Source organism: Tinamus guttatus, unplaced genomic scaffold (genome assembly GCF_059628265.1).
Source record: "Tinamus guttatus ecotype Peru unplaced genomic scaffold, ASM5962826v1 Tinamus_guttatus_pri_ptg000149l, whole genome shotgun sequence".
NCBI lineage: Eukaryota > Metazoa > Chordata > Aves > Tinamiformes > Tinamidae > Tinamus > Tinamus guttatus.
This window is the reverse complement of record NW_028288683.1, coordinates 890,912-911,144: the sequence shown is the minus strand read 5'-3', so window position 1 is coordinate 911,144 and position 20,233 is coordinate 890,912. Positions and strand designations below refer to the sequence as shown.

The following is a 20,233-nucleotide window of genomic DNA, read 5'->3' as shown; positions in this document are numbered from 1 at the left end:
TCTAGTCAGTAGTTGGCTGTAGTTCCTGAAAGGGAGTCAGGAGTCTGTCATCTGTTTTTAAAGAACATGGATGCTTAAATGAGGTTTGGAAAATGTTACCAGTATGTTATCGTATGAAAACAAATCCACTACCCTAGTAATTTAATGTGTACTTTCAATAAGAATTCCCCCACCTAGACAGCAGATTCCTTTTATGGAAGCTGTTAGGGATTTTAAGTGATTCTAAGTGAAGTTAGTGATTTTTTTTTCTGCTACCAAAAAGTCTAGAGCAGAATAAGAAGAGTTGACAAAGGTTACATTACACCTTTTGCTTCTGCCATTCTCAAGGGATTTTAAACAAGAATGCTGACTTGGCAGCAACACTGATCTGTGTTTGGTTTAAAAACATGCCACACTATTACTGTGTTGCAAAGAAAACTATTAGAATAGCTTTCTCCCCTAGGAGGCAGCATTAAAAAAAATAAAAAAAAAGAAAAATTTAAGGTCAGTATGAAGAGATTAAGATTCAGTTTTTGAAACACTGCCACTACTTCCCTTAATGTATATGAATAAATAATTGCTGTCCTACAATTATGCATCGAATCCTTTGTACAAAAAAGATTTGATATATTTGATATATGATACAGCTTGACAAATCAATCCATGAATAACAACAAAGACTTTTAATATTGATTTAGAGATATAGTCCATACTTTCCCATTAAATGTTCAAATATCTTATTGTAGGCAAAATTAGCATAGAAACCTATGTTCAAACCTCTGTGTCCACAGAGTGTGTAACTTCTTCATTTTAGTTTTTATTTTTACGTATACATACACACACACACAACTACGAACTTTGAGTCTTTTATCAGCCTATTTATCAAGTCAAGTAACTTGTGAGGTTTATAAAGGCAGAACTCATTTTCGCAACAGACAAATGGACATTCACGGGAGCAGGTTACATTTTCTTAACTGCAGTTTTTATTAGAATAGTCATCATAGCAACTATGTTTTAATTTCACCTACAGTGTTGCTTCTAATTTACATTTCAGAGAGTGCACAGGCAACTTGTGACTATTTCTAAAATGGACATGTCAAATCTTTCTTCAGAATTTTTTTCCTATTCAAGCTAGATGGGGCTTGTCAACACCTCAAGCAAATAACTAGCCAGACTGCTCTATTACCTTATTTATAGGACTTAAAGACTTTGGGATGAATTAAACACAATGCAATTCAGGAAGAGACTTTTTTTTTTGCATGGATATTAGGCATGAAATCAGTAATTAAGAAGACTGGTTCATAATAATAGGTGGAAAAAAGTATTCAGTTCTATTTTAAACATGGTTCTTTGTCCTCTATGGCACTTGATTCCATCTGCCACTTACTGACCAATTTTAAGGTTTTCTGAGCTTTGATGTACTAAAAATCCACTGCATGTAATGTTGTTAAACATATCCATGATCATGAGATCCACATCCGCTTCTGTTTCAGACATGAAGAAAAGCTAACATAACTGAATGCTTCCTGCTTTCATGTAATCACACCAGTCAATTTAATAAAAGATAGCATCCCTACTCTTAAACTTTTTCTCTTTATATCCTTCCGTCTCCAAAAGACCTATTAATTTATATAACATCTCCACCTACTTAGAAAAAAAGTGCTCCTAAACATCTAATCTTTCACCTTTTTTTAATAACTTATTGCAAAGGAGGCCGAAGGAGGAATGTTATACTCACTGTGTATCCGTTTTCTCCAGTACTTTTCAAAACGCTAGAGAGCATTCCCTGGCATTTCTGCCACTGTTAATTGCCTTAATAGTTAGTCAAACTGCTAAAGCAGTTATGAAGAGAAAATATACTTATTCAATAACAAAAGATACAAAGTGATGAGAAAAGGCTATTAAAACAAGAAACACAATAGGATACATTATGGAAGTTACCATGAAAGGTTTTCCTTGGCTACTGCAGAATGTCAGCCCTCCTGTGACGTTACAGGGACTCTGCACCATAATCACTGAGTTGTTACAGGCACATTCTTCCTGCTCAAGATGCTATTAAATATCATCATATGGAGCAACGTATCTTTCTGATTACCCCTATCTCATTCAATTTGACTGGAGATCACATAATATGATATTACAGTATATCGTTAGATTCCTGGGTAATTTAGTTCATATTTCTATTGCTGCTATCATTAGAAATAGAATACTGGGAAGATATATCCAAACTATGAGGGTTTACTACCCTTTCTTGCTTATGGTCTTCTCCCACTATAACACTAGAGCACTACAAAGTTTAACTACAACAGTTTAACGAATTTACGTCTAACTGACATTAACCATGTATTATGCCTCCTTATGTAGTCAATAGAGAAAACAGGGGTAAGGGAGCAGGGATTAATTGCTTTCGCTGTCTGAAATACTTCACTGGGATGAATCATCCTCTGCAGGTTCTTGCTTCTTTTTTTTGACTGCAAAGATTACACGCATGACTAGCTTAGATTCTTCCTTTCAGAGGGCAAATCAGGACAAGATGAGTTCTACTCTGGACCCACACTACTGACCCAAGAGATGATTGCTGCCATCTGAGCAGGTTTGGCACAATTTAGTGTTAAATTCACACCAGGTAGTAGGATCAGTGAGAATGCTGAATTCAAATGAAAACGAAAACTGGCACTGCATATAGTATCACAAACACCTTACACTATTTACCATCATTTAGGTCACAGTATCTGCAATGAAAGAGTCTGGTAATGCTAGGATTAGCTGTCCAGATGCTAGAGTTTAGCATCTTTACAGGCATACTTACTTTATAGCCCTTAACCTAGTAATCACGTACTATCTTTTCACAGGGCCAGTCAATCTGCAAATGTGTTATTATTCAATACTTCTTTCATCTTCACTGAATATGTAATACAAAGCCATTTACATCTGCTGACCATTTACTGAACAGAAAAAGAGTAATTTCCTTCTTCTTAAATGCAACAGTGAGACCTTATACTCTCACTGTTGCATTTAAGCTCTTCAAAGATGGACGTAAGACACAGTTTACAACCTAAATATGCAGACAATAAACCCTCCTTGGGATCCTTCTCCACAGCAGGATCCTTTCCATCAGGCTTGTTGTTCTGCTTCCAAGTTCTCAACATATAGCTGATTTGTTTTATTTTTGTCTATTCTTTTTATTTCATTTCCAAGCACCACATCTGATCCCTGACTGCGACTCCTTGATTGCTTTCATGCAATTCAATTACAGGCTTTCACTAGAGAGAACGGTTATTCTTCACTCTAACTTTGGCTACATGTTTGAACTGAATTCCCTTCCTACTGAGAGCACTTATGACCCTGCCTGGAAAGTCAGATCCTGACTGGATCGGAGAACTGATTCAGATGAAAGCAAACAGTATCGTGCAAATAGCATTAGGGAATAGGTTGTTCTCAGCCGGAACAAGTAGCTGATGCAGCTCAACATGTGGTTACTTGTGTAATTGTTAGCACAGGCATAAAGGTTGGATAAAAAGAATCAGAAATAAATAGCTGCTTGAGAAAAGGGGACAAACTACCTCTTCCAGTACAACCAGTTTCAAGTCAATCATCCGACTGCAGCCTTGCATGAAGACCCAGTTACTGAAGACATGCTCAACTTACTTAATTTAATTTCTTTACCTATCAACAAGCTTTTTATGAACAACTTGTCACTATCCATGTCTTTTCCAATGTAAATCTATTCCTTCTTTTGGCATCTTTGCTTTTGTGCCTGGACTCTGCTTCTTGGAAATACCAAAAAGTGAGAGCTACAGTACTCTGAAGTCCCTGGAGCAAGAATAACAATAGTTAGGTCATGCATTGTGCAAAACTGCAAAACTGATAGAAAATTAGGATTTTTTGAGCACATTAACTGCCATATGACCCCCTCGTAAGTGCTGGTTCAGCTTTTTGCATCTGTCCAAGCAAGGTCTAGATTCCTGCAAAACCTCTATTTGGGGAATACTAATTCTTAGAAGATGTGAATCTAACTGAAGCTACCTTATTGTTACAGTTTCAGGGTGGGAATTTTAGTGAGTCTGATAGGACTGAACCCAAGGAGTTGAACATGTTTCCCTTCAAGGTGTTACCTCCATTTCTTCTGTTGCTTGCTCCCACAACTACAATGACATACTAGTTGCTGGCAGCCCAGGCTTGATTTTGCCTTCCTTCAGAAGGTTTGCTTATGCATGACTGTTTTCTTGACTGTGCTATGGGGATTAGGTTAGCTCACAAGTCTCTGCTAAACAAATGTGAACTAACATTACCATCTTGACTGAATCCATGTGTTTTTTCACAGAAGCAAGAAAAGAAATCTCTCAAACTGTGCTGTCAAATTGCACATCCCTTTGCCAGAGTATTAGAGCAGAAGCATTTCTCAATAGAAAACCTCCAAGAACCAAAATGGGCAACAGAACACCCTTTTCACCTCACTATACAAAACACCTCACTATACAAAAAAAATGAAACTGTTTGAGCTGAATTCAGATGCCTGGCATGAAAAATTTCCATCTCAAAATTCAATAAATTGATAAGCAACCAAAAAGAAAGTTCTTATTACAAACAACTGCAAATACAGAGGGTACTGTATCATCTTCCAGATGTATTGGTATACTAGGATGAACATTCTCATCACTAACTTCATTTCTAAAAGCTACTTGGATTATGAAAAAAATGCTGAAGTACAACAGGTGTGTATCTCATACAGGTATCACCAATTCAGGCTAATTTCAAACTCCTAGCAGACTTTCCTCTAACTCTGAGAAGAAATGAGCAATTTTGCCAAAGTGATTTTTTTTTATGATACACTGACAAACATCCACTAAGGAATAGGCTAAAAATACTAATTAATTTTAATTTCTGACCTAAGCAAGGTTTACAGCTTGTAAAGTACCTACTGTAATAGCCTTCAGTGCCACCCAGCACCCTGAGCTATTTTTACTTTTTATTAAGCTTCATTTCCATCAGCACAGAATTCAGTATGAGCTTTAGATAATATTCTAGTTTATTAAATTTCTGTATTTTCCTTAAATTATATGGCAAAATAATAACCAAGGTACTTCAGACATAAAGAAATAAAATAGGAGAAAAAAAAAAGAAACAAAATAGTTGAACGTGTAACCCAAGCTAAACTTCAGAAGAAAGCTCCAATGCAGACTGGAGGGGATGGCAAAGAATGATAATAAAGGAGATCGCTCCAATGGAATACAATGGAAAGATGGTTTTCATCTTTAAAATGCAAGAAACGGAATAGCTTTGCATACCACAGCAGAATTACCATGCCCCAAAAGATAGCCTGAAAACATGCTGTCACAAAACTACTCCACCTTTTAGAGAATGTTGATCTTTTCTGTACAGTGGTAAATTAAAGTCCTTGTGATTAGGCTAAATGCATCCCTGAGGTTTTGGGGGTGACAGATGAAGCTGATTAACTACCACATGAATTCTGGGGGAGGTTCATTTCAATGGAATAAAAGTACATTTTGAAGCTTTCATTTCTGATAATCACTGAAGGAGTTACAATTTCAACTTGTTACAATCAATTAAAGTTCACTAGGGTATTATTTTCAGGAAGAAGAGATGTCCTTTGTGAAATCCAACTTTACGGCCACGCTCAGTTAAATATTAGTATGGCTAACGTAACTATAGTTACCCTCTAAGGATATACTTTCCATGAAAATATTAATCTCAATAAAATCACAAATCGGTTGAACTCACAATGTAGTTCTCTAAAAATCAATGATGTGTTACCAGGACTTTAACCAGCTGGATCTCTACTACTCTTTGATGAATCTGCCCAGCACCAAGAAGTAAAAGCATTTATTGACAGCAGGAAGGAGGAAAGGAACACACTGAAAGTTTGATTACTTTGTTTCTCAGTTTAAGGAAAAAGAAGTAAAAAAGATAAACAAAAAACAAAAACAACACACTTTAATATTTCCTAAATATGGAGCTGAGGGTACTTTCCTACCTTACCCCATATATAATTATGAAAACAAACACAATTTAAAAAAAAAATCAAATCATTAATTTATCAACAAATAAAAATAAATTACGATAGTGGAAACACTGAGATCTTAATCATTATAAGCATATTGCTTAAAATCAATGACAGATTCAGTAAATTATTCTATGAACAGTTTTATCCCTGAGGAATCTACATTTTCACCATAAAATTGATGGAAAATTCTACTTACAACTAAAATGAAACTGCATGTTAGCTTTAAGTATAGAGATTAGCAATATTTCATATTTATATCTGGCAAATATACACTAATCTGTTGCTATATTATTTCTGTGAGTCCATAAACAGAAACTCAACTCACAGAGGTCTTTTTCACCATCATAAGAATGCAGTTTCCACTCTGTCACACTTAAAACCTTCAGAGCAGGTGGTGTCTTCACTTCGCCATTTCAGAAAGCTACCTCTAGAACACAGACATTATGTGAGCACTGGGACACTGCACCAAGGAAGGACTTGTGATTCAGAAACCTGCATGATAAACTACCCCTTTCATGATGAAGCTATCTCATCGAACCCAGGGACGGCCCCTGAATGCAGCTCAGAGCAGGGGTAATATTTCTTCCTAGTATTACACTAGTCCAAAACAGGCTATAATATTCACCTTTGTATAGATGTCAATGAAAAAACTACAAAAGAAAAAGAGAACCCCACAATAACTATAACCATTCAGAGGAAATCTATTAGGTTATCTCTCAAGAAATACCTGAGCTGTATATATAAATAATATTTGAAATATCTATCAGTTAAAATGATTCATAAATACTTTTTGTCTGTTTTCCTTTTTCTCCTTTGGACACAATGATTGATGTACTAATTTTTAGTAAATTATTACTTTAATAATATAATTATATTTAATTAAGCTCTTTATTAAATTCGTAGTTCATTATTTTGCCAATAAGAGTTCAAGATATAGGCATTCAATGAAAAAATGTACCAAATATGACATATATATATACCAAATTTATCATATATATACCAAAAATACCACAAAACACACGCTTTTACAGATTTTACTTCTTGGGCACAAGAAACCTGAGGGAAAACCTGCTTTGAGTAGCAGGTAAACCTGGGGATCTTCATAACTGAATAGAACAGGAAGCAATTTTGGCTCCAGGGTGATTACTGAACACTGTACTCACACAGGAAGGTACCACTCTGAGCCAAGTTTCAGGACAAATCTTAACTTCTTAGTTATTCTTTTTTTTTGACTTTTCTGTTACTGTTTAGTGCTATGCCCTATTACTTTTTCATTCCTTCCTTTCATTCGTTCTTCTGAACGTCATGCTAGAAGCAGGAAACCTGCCAATACAAGCCTCTTTCCCCAAAAAAACAAACAAACAAACAAACAAAAACCATGTGGCAGCTGGCAGAACTTTGTTTTTGGCCTATAGAAGTCCCTCTATTCCGAGAGTAACATATCCAATTGAGATCACTATGTGGAAGAATTGTTTGAAAGCGGGAACTGAGAGAAAAACTAGGGCCTAACAGAAGTTTTGGCATTACAGAGGCCTGCTTGGGGTGCTACACAGTTGCCACTTCCAGGACGGTTGGTGCGCACGGACTCTGCTCCTCCACGGCTCCCTGGGCAGCACAACCTGCCCTCCTCGCAGCTGCAAAGGGGAGTAACGGAGGATGGAGCGGGGTGAAGGCACCGCGGCCAAACTCTGTTGCGCTCCCTGTGCTGGGCTGCTGTCCCATGGGAAATACAGGATAACATGTCTGGTGCTGATCGCACATTTGTATATCAGAGCTAGCTAAAAACCTCACACTGTAGTAGAGAATTTCCTGCACTGACATCTGAAACCTGCTTTGTAAATGTCGCATTTGAATAACTCACACTGTTTGTGAACTCGACTACTTGTCTGGGGGGAGACGATTGGACCTACAGTTGACAGACTGTTCGTGAATCCAACACTGCCAGAGTCGAGCTTATAGTTGATCACACTATTTGGGAACTGGATTCGCTCCTAGGAGGGCGATCGGACCTACGGTCCACAGACTGTTTGTGAATGCAATACTGATTTGATATGTCCTTCCCCTCCACCACCACCACTACTACGGCTTTCAACCTGCAACATTTCACACACTGTAAAAGACTGCAAATGACTGCATTAGGCTTTGGATGCAGTATTTTTTTATATATTATTTATTTATTTCTGCGGCAAGCTCATTTTGATTTTGACTTGCACAGATTGTGTATATTATGATTAAAATTTACACAATGCTTCTAAGTTACAGTATCATTGCAAGCCTTTTTAAGCTGCAATCTAGCAAATAGATGCCTAAAAACACATTTGAAAAACAATAAGCCATTCATTTACAGAGCTTTCACATGCTATGTACTTAACTGCTTTTACTGATGAAGATCTAAAACCAGGTATGTGCAGCTGTCCAGAAATGCTTTCTCTATTTCATAAATAGTGTATCATTTCTAAAATAATGTATTGCATATAACCTTTGTTCATAGTCACTTTTTTTTGGTAAACAAACATGTTTATAACTATACAAAGTTTTTTATAACTGTTTATAACTAAACTGTTTATAACTAAACACACATGTTTGTAACCATAAAAGCACAAAAAAGCCAAAATTGCATGCCGATCACACTACCAACCACCTGTTATGAATTGAAAATAAAAATGATCGTGCCTTTGAGAAAGATATTTGAAAAATCCTCATGTAAAAAATGTCATTAATAATGGGTGAATTCAAGAAGATTGTGAATGTTTAGGAATACTCTGTGACAGAACAATACTTAAAAGACATTCATTGCAAATTATTAGCTGAGCTTTGTCACACACAAGATTTATGGGGGAAATAACCGGAGTAGGCTTACAGGATATATTAGGGGGAAAGGTTTAAGTACTTAAAAAAAACAACAACAACAAAAAAAAACTTATATCACTAAAAAAATCAAACAACAAGCTCTGTTGTCCGGCATTCTGGAAGGCAAGTATTCCTGAGGAGCTGAATAAAGAATTTGTAGGGCTTTTGTGAAACTGCAGTGAACAAGTTTAGCAGAGAGCTCTGCCACCGCCTTAGAAATATCATTACCTTTCTGTTTTCAGTTGATATATCTGGTTAGCTTGACCATATGAAGCTTCACAAGGACTGCAGTAGTGTTCCAAACTCAGAGATGCTGTCTTTGAAGACATGTTCCATTGGTTGCAACTAGAACAAGTGTTTTGCAATGTACATTTTTTGCAAGACTGTTTTGGTTATTACTGCTGGGCATTCAAATTCTCCTCAAAACACTATCTGTACCCAAAAAGTTGAATTATTTAACTACTTAGCTTACAGATCTTCTTTTGTAACTGATCCTTCTGAAGAGCTGCAGTAGCTTTTTATTAATATATATTTTTCCATGAAAAATTCAACACTGACCTATTTCTCAGGAAACTGATAGTTGCAAGCTGATATTTAATAATGATAATACATGTTTTTCAAGGTTATGTTGGTACTGTCAGGCTCTTGCTCAATTTTCCCTTTTCTTCTCCATCTGCAGTGTTTTTCCCTTGTCTCAGTCATGCCTTTTTTTTTTTTTTTCCTATTCTGCCAGTGGTCATGTTAAAAATCTCCCTTTCAACTTTTTTCCCTATTCAGGACAGTAACTATTCTTCTCTTTGCTCACATTCTACTCCTGTTTTTTTACCTCAGTTCTTTCCTTTATTATTCTCCACTGCATCCTAATTGCTTATACTGTTCCTAAGCTGTAGGTTAGTGTTCTAAACACTGTCCTTTCTTGCCATCTTCTTTTCTTCTTCTACTCTCCTCACCTTTTCAGCCTTGCTCCTTTAGAGACTTTGACTTCTTTTAACAAGCCACTATAAAGTGACTCTCTGTTCATTCGATTTTTTAACTCCCTAAGTTTACACAGCTCAATGCCACTTTAAGTATGTTAAGCTGGTTAGCAGCATTCCTCTTTGGCATGCCTTTTTTTTTTTTTTATAATACTCCCAAGCTAATGAATTGCCAATTAATTAGAAACAATTAATCTTAGCAACAGAATAAGCACTTCATGTGTTTATCTCTTGTGGAGCTTCTAAACTAATTTTTATGACTGTGCTGCTGACTGTTCTCACTAGTTGGCAGTCTGTCAATGGCAATAAAAGTTCTTTGAGCAGATATTCAGGACATGGTTTGCTGCATGTTTACTTTAAGCAGGATGTTTCTGCATCCTCTGTCTTTAAGTATGTCAGTTCTGGGATGATACATTTGAGCTACATCAGCATTAAGCCAGATTACAAATGGGCAGAAAAATGATTGTTTTGGATTCTTAATAGTTTCTGACCTGTTTCTGTGTGGGGAGTCTCATGTACCAACTTGGCAATGGAGAAGCATAAAGGAAGGAACAAGTGGCAGAGAAGATTGAGGTTCTTTTAGTAGGAATGGTGGAAGACTCCAAGGTCTCCAAAATCAATAAAAAAATAAAAAATAAAATAAATAATTAACAAAGGCTGAAATGAACAGGCAGAAAAAGAGTGAGGTGGGGAAGAACAAATAAAACCCTACATTGATCTGGATGTATAGTAGGTGTTATGCACAAGGACAACTGTATAGAAAAACAAAAACCCTAGTCAAAACGAAGATGCAGGTGTAATCATAATTACTCGTACCTGCTGAAGTTGGTTCCTCTTCATCTGAGGCTGCACAAAGGAGGGAGGGAAGAGAGTAAGGGAAGAGAGAGAGAAAAATAAATGAAGAACTCCAAATCCAAGTAGTGCAGTCATAATTACTTGCATTTTCTTAATATGTGAAACAAACAACAACACATGAAAACATGAAAGACTAGTTTATTTTATAAAGTTTGAATCAATTTTAGTAACATTAGATATTGTCTCTGAGATAAATGCATTTGTGTGCCTCCCCAATCCAAACTTTGTTTGAAGAACAGAATAGGAATGTGTATCTGCATACTAAGACCTTTCCTTTTTTGGTGTAGATAACCACTGAATTGCCTTAAGTTGCCATCCAATTGCACCTCAGGCTGTAGACTGTATCTATTCCCCTGCATATTCAACAGAAAGCAATTAGACAAGCAAGTTCACAGTAAAACTATTTTAAAAGTACGTCAGCGTCCTAGTTCTTTCTCTCCTTGCAGTCAGAATGCTTATATACACATTCACTGCAAAAACAGCCTTCTTAACAGTTTTGAAAAGTTCTCAACAAAAGAGAAAGCAGCAATTAAGTGCTTCTGACCTGGATACTCTGAAAACATTTAGAAATCTGCGAGGACACTCCATATATGTGATAAGAACACTCTTAAGACATTGAAGACATTTATTCATAAACTTTCTATTTTTTTCTTTTAATCAATCTCCTCCATCACTTGATATCCAAGCTTAATCCATTTGATTTCTTGCAAAATCAGTTCCAGATACACATTTTTCTAAAGGAGTCCTCTTTGCTGCCTGAAAACACAGCCCATTTATTTGAGACTTGACAAAGTGAAGGGCTCAAAGCTCCTAACGTCTCTTACAGTGTTAATTCACCATGGTGCTTTTAAAATTTACACTTGTCAAGGACAAAGATTTCAAAAATTTCTTCAAAAATCAGTATCACACCTGGTAACCTGGCCTGTTGGCCTTCAGTATCAACCCATCTATTATGACAAGAGAAAAGAGAGAAGGTGCAGAAAAAACTTTTCTCATTTTAGCGAAGCTGAGGCATAACAGAGGTCCCATAATCGTATCTTCTCAACAGACACAAACTAAATTTAGTATAAATATATATAACTATATATAACTATAAATAGCTTGGCTGATTTAATACATTCTTCTGTTTGCAACTATCGCTCTGAACATATCTTCACTCCTAGCAGCAGCATGGTGTTCTGTTAGAGACTTCCCACACCAGCAACAGAAAATAATCGATTTCCTTCTAAATGAAGCACCAGCAAATTACCTTGCCTAGTTTTCTAAGGTAAACAGATGAATAAAAATATTTTTATTTATACAAATTAGTGTTCAACTAAACACCTAAGGCGGTTGCATGACAAGACCAGTTACAATATATATAACCCGTCCTAAACAACGTATTTGATAGTATATTCTTTAACTTCACATCAATAGCAAAATATTCTATAGCAGCCTAATAGTTAATCTCACAGAAAGAAACAGACTTTTATATCTTAAGAGCAAAAGAATGAGAAGCAAACAAACTGATTAGGAATTCAGTACAAACTATGTATGTTGCAATTTCTCAAGCTATCAGTGGCAGAGAAGAAAACTAGACAAGCTGAACCAAACATGAAAGTTAGTTAGAAGTTCAGTTATTAAATTATGTAAATGTTCAAAATCTCTATTAACTGCAAGCTCAACTTTTGCTTGAGCAATGAATAAATAAAAATATGTGACTCTATGTGTGACTGCATAGGCATATTAAAATTAAACAACATTATTCAATTATACAAAATAGATTCAGAATCCATTCCATTAACTTATTTTTTAAGACAGCTATTTAAATATTATTTGTAGAATTAATTTCTAGAATACTAGCATTGGCAGTTCAAAACTGTACTCTGACATTACGTTGAAGAATGTTTCAACAATAGCGTTGTGTACCTATATACTCATCTAAATAAAACAGGGTAACTGAATATCAGTTGAAATAAGCCATTCAGATGCTAAGATAGTTCCGCTGGTAACATTACATCTCCGCTTATTTTATTATCTTCAATTATTTGGTTGTAAATCCTCTCAGAAAGGGACTATGTTTCTATTCCTGTAGAGGTAAATTCTCTCACATATAACCATAACAACTGATCCTTTGTAGTCTCACATTTTTTCCAGATAACAAGCACAAGACCATGAAAGTCTTTGTCTTTAAAATCAGTAACACAAAGTAAGATCACATGTAAAAACAAAGACCACCAGTGGTACCATTAGTGAGATTAGAACGACTGAATGTATCTTGTCAGAGATCAAAACATTTAAATTCAAAAACTTGACTGGCTGAATATAGTACTAATAGACAGGTGTCACTCATGAAAAACTAACTCACCTTCCTCACTGCAGTACAATAGCATGCTATGATCTATGACAGCAGAAGTTTACAACTGCTGTTGTAAAAGCCTAAAAGACCTAGGTCTAGTTATCAACATATGAAGTCACAGTTGTGAACTTGTTTGTACTTCATGCATTTTTTTATTATTAAATGAACTTAATTTTTCACTTTCTGTAGTAGGATTGGTTTACACCCAAACAGCTCGACAGACCGCATTTAAAGAACAGCCACAGAATACTCGAAGGCTACTTGATTTTTTGCTTTATCATCATCATCCTGTATCAGTTGGAATGCCAGCACTCAGCTCTCCACTAGTTCAGTAAATTAATTAAATTATCACATTGAAACCCCCCCCACACGACACAGCGATTTAAATCTTAAAGTTATTTTAGAAAGCTATTTATAGAGTGACTCATATCCATAGTAATTGGCTGTAAATCACTTTATTTTTTAAGGCAGCAGAGAGGGAATAAGCAGGAATCACCTTGCTCCAGTGAGCAGGCATGGCCTGCTGCCTGCCTCTGCCTGGCTGTGGACCAGAACAACCTGCCCAGCCTCCCTCCTCAGGCCTCAAGGGAAAAGCTGCATCCCAGAACCAGGTATTTGACAAAGACATGCCCCAAGAGCTGTCACGGACATCCTAAAGCCATGGCCTGATAACAATATTGTATGACCTTAAGCTGTAAACTAGTCTGCAGTTTTAAAGTGTTTTTAAGCATGTGTTTCTTCCCCATGGGATGCATCATTGACAAAATATAATAAGACATATGGCAGCACAGCCATAAACTTTTATTTTCTTAGAAAAAAATCTGATGCACATTTGGGATAACTCAATCATATTTTCAGCAGAGTTAATATCAAAAGTTAAAAGCATACGAGAGAAGGAAAAAAAAAAGAAAGAGACATGTAGATTTGGAAAGCATATACAAGGACATACATGCTGCAGCACGTATCACACTATTTGTGAAAAAGCAATGTTCAGACAGTATACAAGCCAAGCCTCAGAGTATTTCTCATACAATAGTATGTGGAGAGAGCATGCGACTTGAGAAATCCAGAAAAAAAATGAATTTTAAAGCACAGCAAAAGTTGAAGGTGGCAGAACCACTGTAATGTGAGTTTTTGTTTATACTTTTAATCTCAGAGTGATATGAGATATGTTTGTCCTAATTCAAATTCAAATAAAAGGTAAGGGTCTTATATAAAAATAAACTTTCAATTGTTTTGACTGCATTATCTCTATGCAACAGACCATGCAAGAAGAGTTCTGCAAAATGATCCAAACAAATCACCTTGCAAGTAGTACGAATATGAAAGAATATGAATATGCAAGAATATGAAACAACAACATTTTCTGACTTTGGGTTAAGAGAAGTGAAAAAGAAATGATACTCAGTACTAAATCTCAGGTATCAAAGGAACTACTATGGCTTACTGGCTTCCAGTGAACTCAGCATCAATAGTTAAGACTGCAGTTTTAATGATACAGATGTTGCACTGAAAACACCAGCTTAAGAAGGTTGTCTCCTTCCTAATCTATCGACTTGAGTTCATTTTACCTAGCTGCCTCAACCCTCTTCTCTGGTTCACAAGGTGGTGCTGCTCATCATGACTGATGAGGCGGGATATTGTCAAGTAGAGGACTAATCAAGACGAGCACAGTTTCCACCAAAGCCCCATATCATCAAACCACAGCCTCTCTCTGTCCCACTCTACCTGTGATGTTAAAAGTGATAACAGTTTTGATATCTCAAACCCACAGCTTCGATGATTAACACTAACTCAGCCATTCGCTGTAGCTGAAATGATTGCCACTGTAATCAGCGATATAAAGAGTTTGTACCTCAAGATATTAAAAAGGAGTAAAGCCCAAGAACTAGAGAATTCTTTCAAGAAACATAGTATTTCTGTTGACATTTAAATGGGTTTGCACCACTGCTTGAAATGCAATGTGGTCATCCGATAAAGTGATATTTAGTGAATGTAATGAACACAGGAACTTTGCATGTCTGTGATGTTGCATCATCAGAAATATTTTTGCTTAACCTGCTATCTGTATGAGTAATACAGGTAACAGACTAAGCAAAAATATTTCTTAAGCTTTGTTTCTATTTCCTGCACAAGTATTTGCTCCTGCTGCTATTTCTTTCCACCCCTTTCCACTCTGTCCACAATCTCGAAGCTTGGTCTGATGATGTAATTGCTGGGGCCATTAGTTCTCTCTTCAGCTCAGTAATACTGACTGATGACACTGAAACATGCAAAGGAAGTTACCATATTAAACTGTTTTGTATCTCTCTGATTTTAAACATTTCTTCCAACCTTGCTAGACTCTAGACTCCATTTTTAGATTCCAGTCTAGAATTTGGTTAGCACTGAATATGGAAAACCCAGAATTTCTGCTACTTAAGCAGGGGAAGGGTGCATTTGTTAATTTGAATAAGAGGTTTTAATCTCACAATCTGAAAGGTAAATCGGATTTGCTTTCTGCTGTTTTTTCCTTTGTTTCCCCCCTCCACTCCCCACCTAGCAGATGATAGTACTGAGACACAAGTACATCTCTTCACAGCATTCTTCACAAGGCCCTCGGGAAAGGCAGTGCCTCTTTGATCGAAGGGCAATGCCTCTTTGATCTTCGGCTGGCTAGGCTGTATCTGAAGCTTTTTTTTTTTTTTTTCTTTTTCAAGAAGCTAACATTGAGAAGAAGAACACCAGGTAACTTACTGCTGCATGTTTATGATAACTCCCTATGGATGGATAAAATTATGCTTGGATGACGTATGTTAAGTGCTAATCTAAGTCCTTAATTAAAAATCCCTAGAAATACCTGCAGAACTAAAGAAAAGATATCTACATTCTTATTTTCATAGGTTTACATTCCCTTAAGCCCTTGAAGCCTATAAAAAGCTTATTTTCTTCTTCCCTTAACTTTGTTTCAAGAAACAAACTTCTAACAGAAAATTGGCCAAAATTTCCAGTAATTGTGAACAGCAAATTCCCCTCTATTCCAAAATATTTTTTTCTGCTGTGAATGCCTTGGGCACCTGACCAAAATTTCAGATATAGTTGAAATGTACAATATGACTTCTTTGAAAATAACTGTGTAGGATACGCTCAATAAAAGCTGACTCAGATATAGTTTTAGAGGCCAAATGAGCTGACCCACTGCAGATGTATATCCCAAGTACTTCATTTAGGCTAAGTGAAAGCTGCCTAGGTACAGTGCCACACACACTATTTGTCCATACAGAGGAATGGTTGAGCATAATTTGTGCCTCATCAAACGTTCCACCAGAAAAAAAGAAGTCTGAGTTAATTCAAAAAGGGTGTCAGTAAAATCAAAAGCATTTAAAAGGCAAAAAGCAATGCTCAAAACCAAGCAAAAATAGCAGAGGTAAAGCAAACAAAGAAACTACAATTCCACATAGCCCTGTGATGGTAACACCAGACACTCATGTTAATTCCTGAATCTATGGTGCCATTCTTCATCCCAGACACACTGCAACCTGCTAGTCTGCTGCTAGCATTTTCTTCCCGTATTATCTTGTCTTAAAGAAAGAAAAATATCAGGAAGTTCAACTAACTCAAAGGCAAGACCAACAACTTCCAAATCCTACAATTTCAGAGCAAATTAAAATGATCATATGGATATTGTACTTGGCAATTTTCTTCAAGTTAAGATTTTCTAATATATTATTTGCATAAATACCAGGATGATCTAACAGACCTTTAGAGTTTTATTATTACACAGAAATTCTTTATACTGCATGAAGACGAAAATCATCCAACATTCTGCTTACTAGAACACATTCCAAATCAGAATAAACAAAATTGCACAGAACCAGAGGCATATATTTCTGTGTTCAAATGCTTTGCTTGGTTCATAATCCTCTCAAATGATTTTTTTTTTCATTCAAGACTACAATATTGTTTTGAGCCTGACTGCTCTACCAAGATGGCCTCTATGGAACACGACCTTCATCATCTGAGTTCTACATTGCAAAATGTGCCAAGAGAAGAATCTGAAGGAGAGATGGCAGCTAAAATGAAGAATATGGAGTTAGAAGACTCCTTGCATGGGAAAGGTAATACCAGAGGACAAAGATGTTGGTGTAGTATGCACTTTTAATAGCTTTCTAATAACTTTAGGAATAGGAAATACCTCCTTAAAAAAGTACACAGGATAAACATAAGCCTAGGAAAGAGAAGACTTGAGTCATGATCTAATTAAAGATGACCAGACATTGTTAAATGGAAAAATAGAAATATATACTTTGATTGTCCAGGTTAATACTGGACGCAGTATTAAGGAATAATTGATATATCAGTACACACTTCTAACATCTTTTCTTGGACAGAAACAAAAGATCCTATTACTTTTGCAGTCAATGTGGGTTTTATTTTTGACTTTAGTATACCTAGAAAAAATACCTGAAAGTATTTGAATACATTCCCATTGATTATGAAACAATATACACTGTAAAATATGTATGATGTAGAGTGCCACTAAACAAAGTTAATGATGTCCAACTTAAATAAAACCCTCTCCTCTTCTCAAAGAACTTGATACTGTATGTTTGTGTTAAAAATGGGAACGCAGACTCACAGGATACCAATTTATTTAAGGATAACAAAAGGACAGTAAGATACAGTATTGAACCTGGGCCTCTTCAAACCCAGCACTTTATTCTGTGCCATTGCCTGGTCTGTCCAACTTAACATATGGCAGACAAAGAAATTTACCTTAAACGTGGACCAGTTTTAATGCTACAGATCACAGCACAACAGACTGATTTTAAGCACAAGAATTTCTTGAATTTGTCTTTTTTTTTGTTTGTCCAAATATAAGAAGTAATACCTAAAATCCATGCTTAATAATTATTAAAAAAAAATCATTTTTTCTCTAGTGCTGACACAAACATGGTTTCTTTCCATGGAGAGAACAAATAGGACAAGGGAAAACATGGTGCTATCAGGTACAAAAATACATTCTCAGACAATGTCAGTTTATCCTAACATATTGAAGTTTAAAATAGCATTAAGACATTTTAATCCTCATTTGTCATGTATACACTATTCATAAAACTCCAGATAATAATTAAATGTTTAGTTCTCAAAGCTATTTTTTTTCTGAACAAGTGAAGATAATGTACATTGATTTTTCTTTTATCTTAATGAATGAAGCCACTAGGAGTCAAAAGTTTATCAGCTTCCCTGACTTAACCTCTGCAAAAAGCATTTTAACTGTTACTGTCAGTCACCATTCCAGCACTCCTCCATGCCTTTCAATTTTCATTAGTGTAGGAGTGAAGCCTATTGATTTTGAACTGTGTTTTTTTTTCCCTCATCCTGAGTATATGGATTTTACAGAATCCACCTCACCCCTACTTTTGCCTGCATTCTTTGGAGCAGACATCCACTTTCCATGTATCATTTTGTAGAGGCAGAGATCTGCATTTTCAGAAGAGGCTCAGCACCCTCTCCTGTGGCTTCATTTCAAAAGGAGTAAGAACCAGCACCTCCCACTGCAGGAAATGAGAGCCACTGCGTTCTGGCAAGCTGTGTGAAAAAGCTGTCCTTAATTCCTTTTGATTTCCCCTTGCGTGTGCTGTGAAACAGATGGCTCAGCCTCCCTGTGACCAACCCCAGCCCAAATGAAGTATGACAGAATCTAAAGCACCTTTGGGCACTTGCACCTCAGTTCCATGGTGCTGCAGCTCCGGCTCATGAGAAAGCCCATCCCTGAAGCTGGGCTGAAGTAAGAAGAACGATTACTCTTCTCACAGCCTCCTCTCCTAGGCACTTCAAATGTTGCAGAACACATTTTACTCAGGTAGTTCAGGAATGTAAATCAATATTTTGATCTTTGCATCTGGATTCAGTAATGCCTCACGTTGTTCAAACAAGGGGCATGTGAAGAAGCCAGGTACAAATAGGACTCTATATAATATTGTTCTAAACCACTTAAGACTTTATCTCTTATCTCGTTGGACAGCAATTCTCTTTGGCCCTCAAAGTGGCCATCATTCTGGACTGCACAGACACCTAACAACAATATGTACTGTCCTTTAGAGTTATACATTGGCACAAACAGAGCAATAAGAGAATAAAAAAAAATGTACTGCCAGCTATTAAACTTTCTTCCCTTAAGTATTTCACCTTCCAATCTCTCTGTTTAATGATCTAATGTGTATTTTACGGTAAGTTGATTGCCAATTACATTTTAAGGCCCAATTACAATCACAGTGATGGAAACTTCTTACTGCTGCCATATTCTTCATCTTCATGTCCGAGGTAAATATATTTAAGTGCATGAAGGATGTGTTTCTTGACATGTGGAAAAATTACAGACAGATATTCATATTCTCAATGCAGAACTACTGAGAGAATCTTGATTGGAATTTGATTGCTTTAAGAGCTCTAAGGAAAAAAGAAATTAAGCTGCTTGGTTTACCTGGACAGAACCAAAATAATATTGTTTTATTGTTCTTTTCCTTTGTCCAACAGCAGAAAATGTTGAACAGGCACTTCTGTTAAGCTGAAGTTAAAAAAAAACACCTCTTTATGTTTGGGCCAACTACATCTTTTTTCCACAATTGTAGCGGAAAAGATATAATTTTATTTTCAGCCCTTTTAAGAGACAAAAGAAAAACAGGGCAATTTATAAATTGCTGAAATAGAAAACAATACATTATGACACACAAAAAAGCAAAGTGAAAATAATTAATACTTTTCATTAGAATTTTCCCAAATTTTTAAGTTGAAACTTAAGTTTCTCTCAGCTTTTAAGTTGAAGATACACTTGTTAGTTTTTCAAGTAAAAAAATCTTTCTGAATTTAACCCACATTCATGAATAATTTGCATTTTCCCCATGGCATTTTCCAGTTAATTTAATATTCATGCAAAAATAAGTTCAGGTTTAAAAGATGAGCTAGCTACATGCCTACAATGATAGCAGATGCAGTTTTATTTTGTATTACTTAACTTTATTACAACATTTGTAACATCAACATAAAAGGGTATCCAATAACAGTAACCAATAATAAAGTAAAACCAAAATAACTACTGACTTAAGAGTCAAAAGAAAAAAAAAATCATCCCATATTATTTTTTCAAACTAAGTTTTTTTTTTTTCCCAAAAAAAGCCTTTTTCCTTACTAGGAATCTTACGATGTCTTTGCTGAGCAGAAATTCCCCCA

At 35.9% G+C, this 20,233-nt stretch overlaps 1 protein-coding gene across 1 annotated transcript in view; it reads right to left on the bottom strand.

Moving 5' to 3' along the window:
* Window positions 1-20,233, bottom strand: part of EDIL3 (EGF like and discoidin domains 3) — a 224,305-nt gene that overhangs the window by 123,966 nt on the left and 80,106 nt on the right. Inside the window, exon 3 of the mRNA XM_088522101.1 lies at window positions 10,645-10,674. Within this exon, the coding sequence (XP_088378227.1) occupies window positions 10,645-10,674 (30 nt within the window). The remainder of the gene's footprint in view (window positions 1-10,644; window positions 10,675-20,233) is intronic.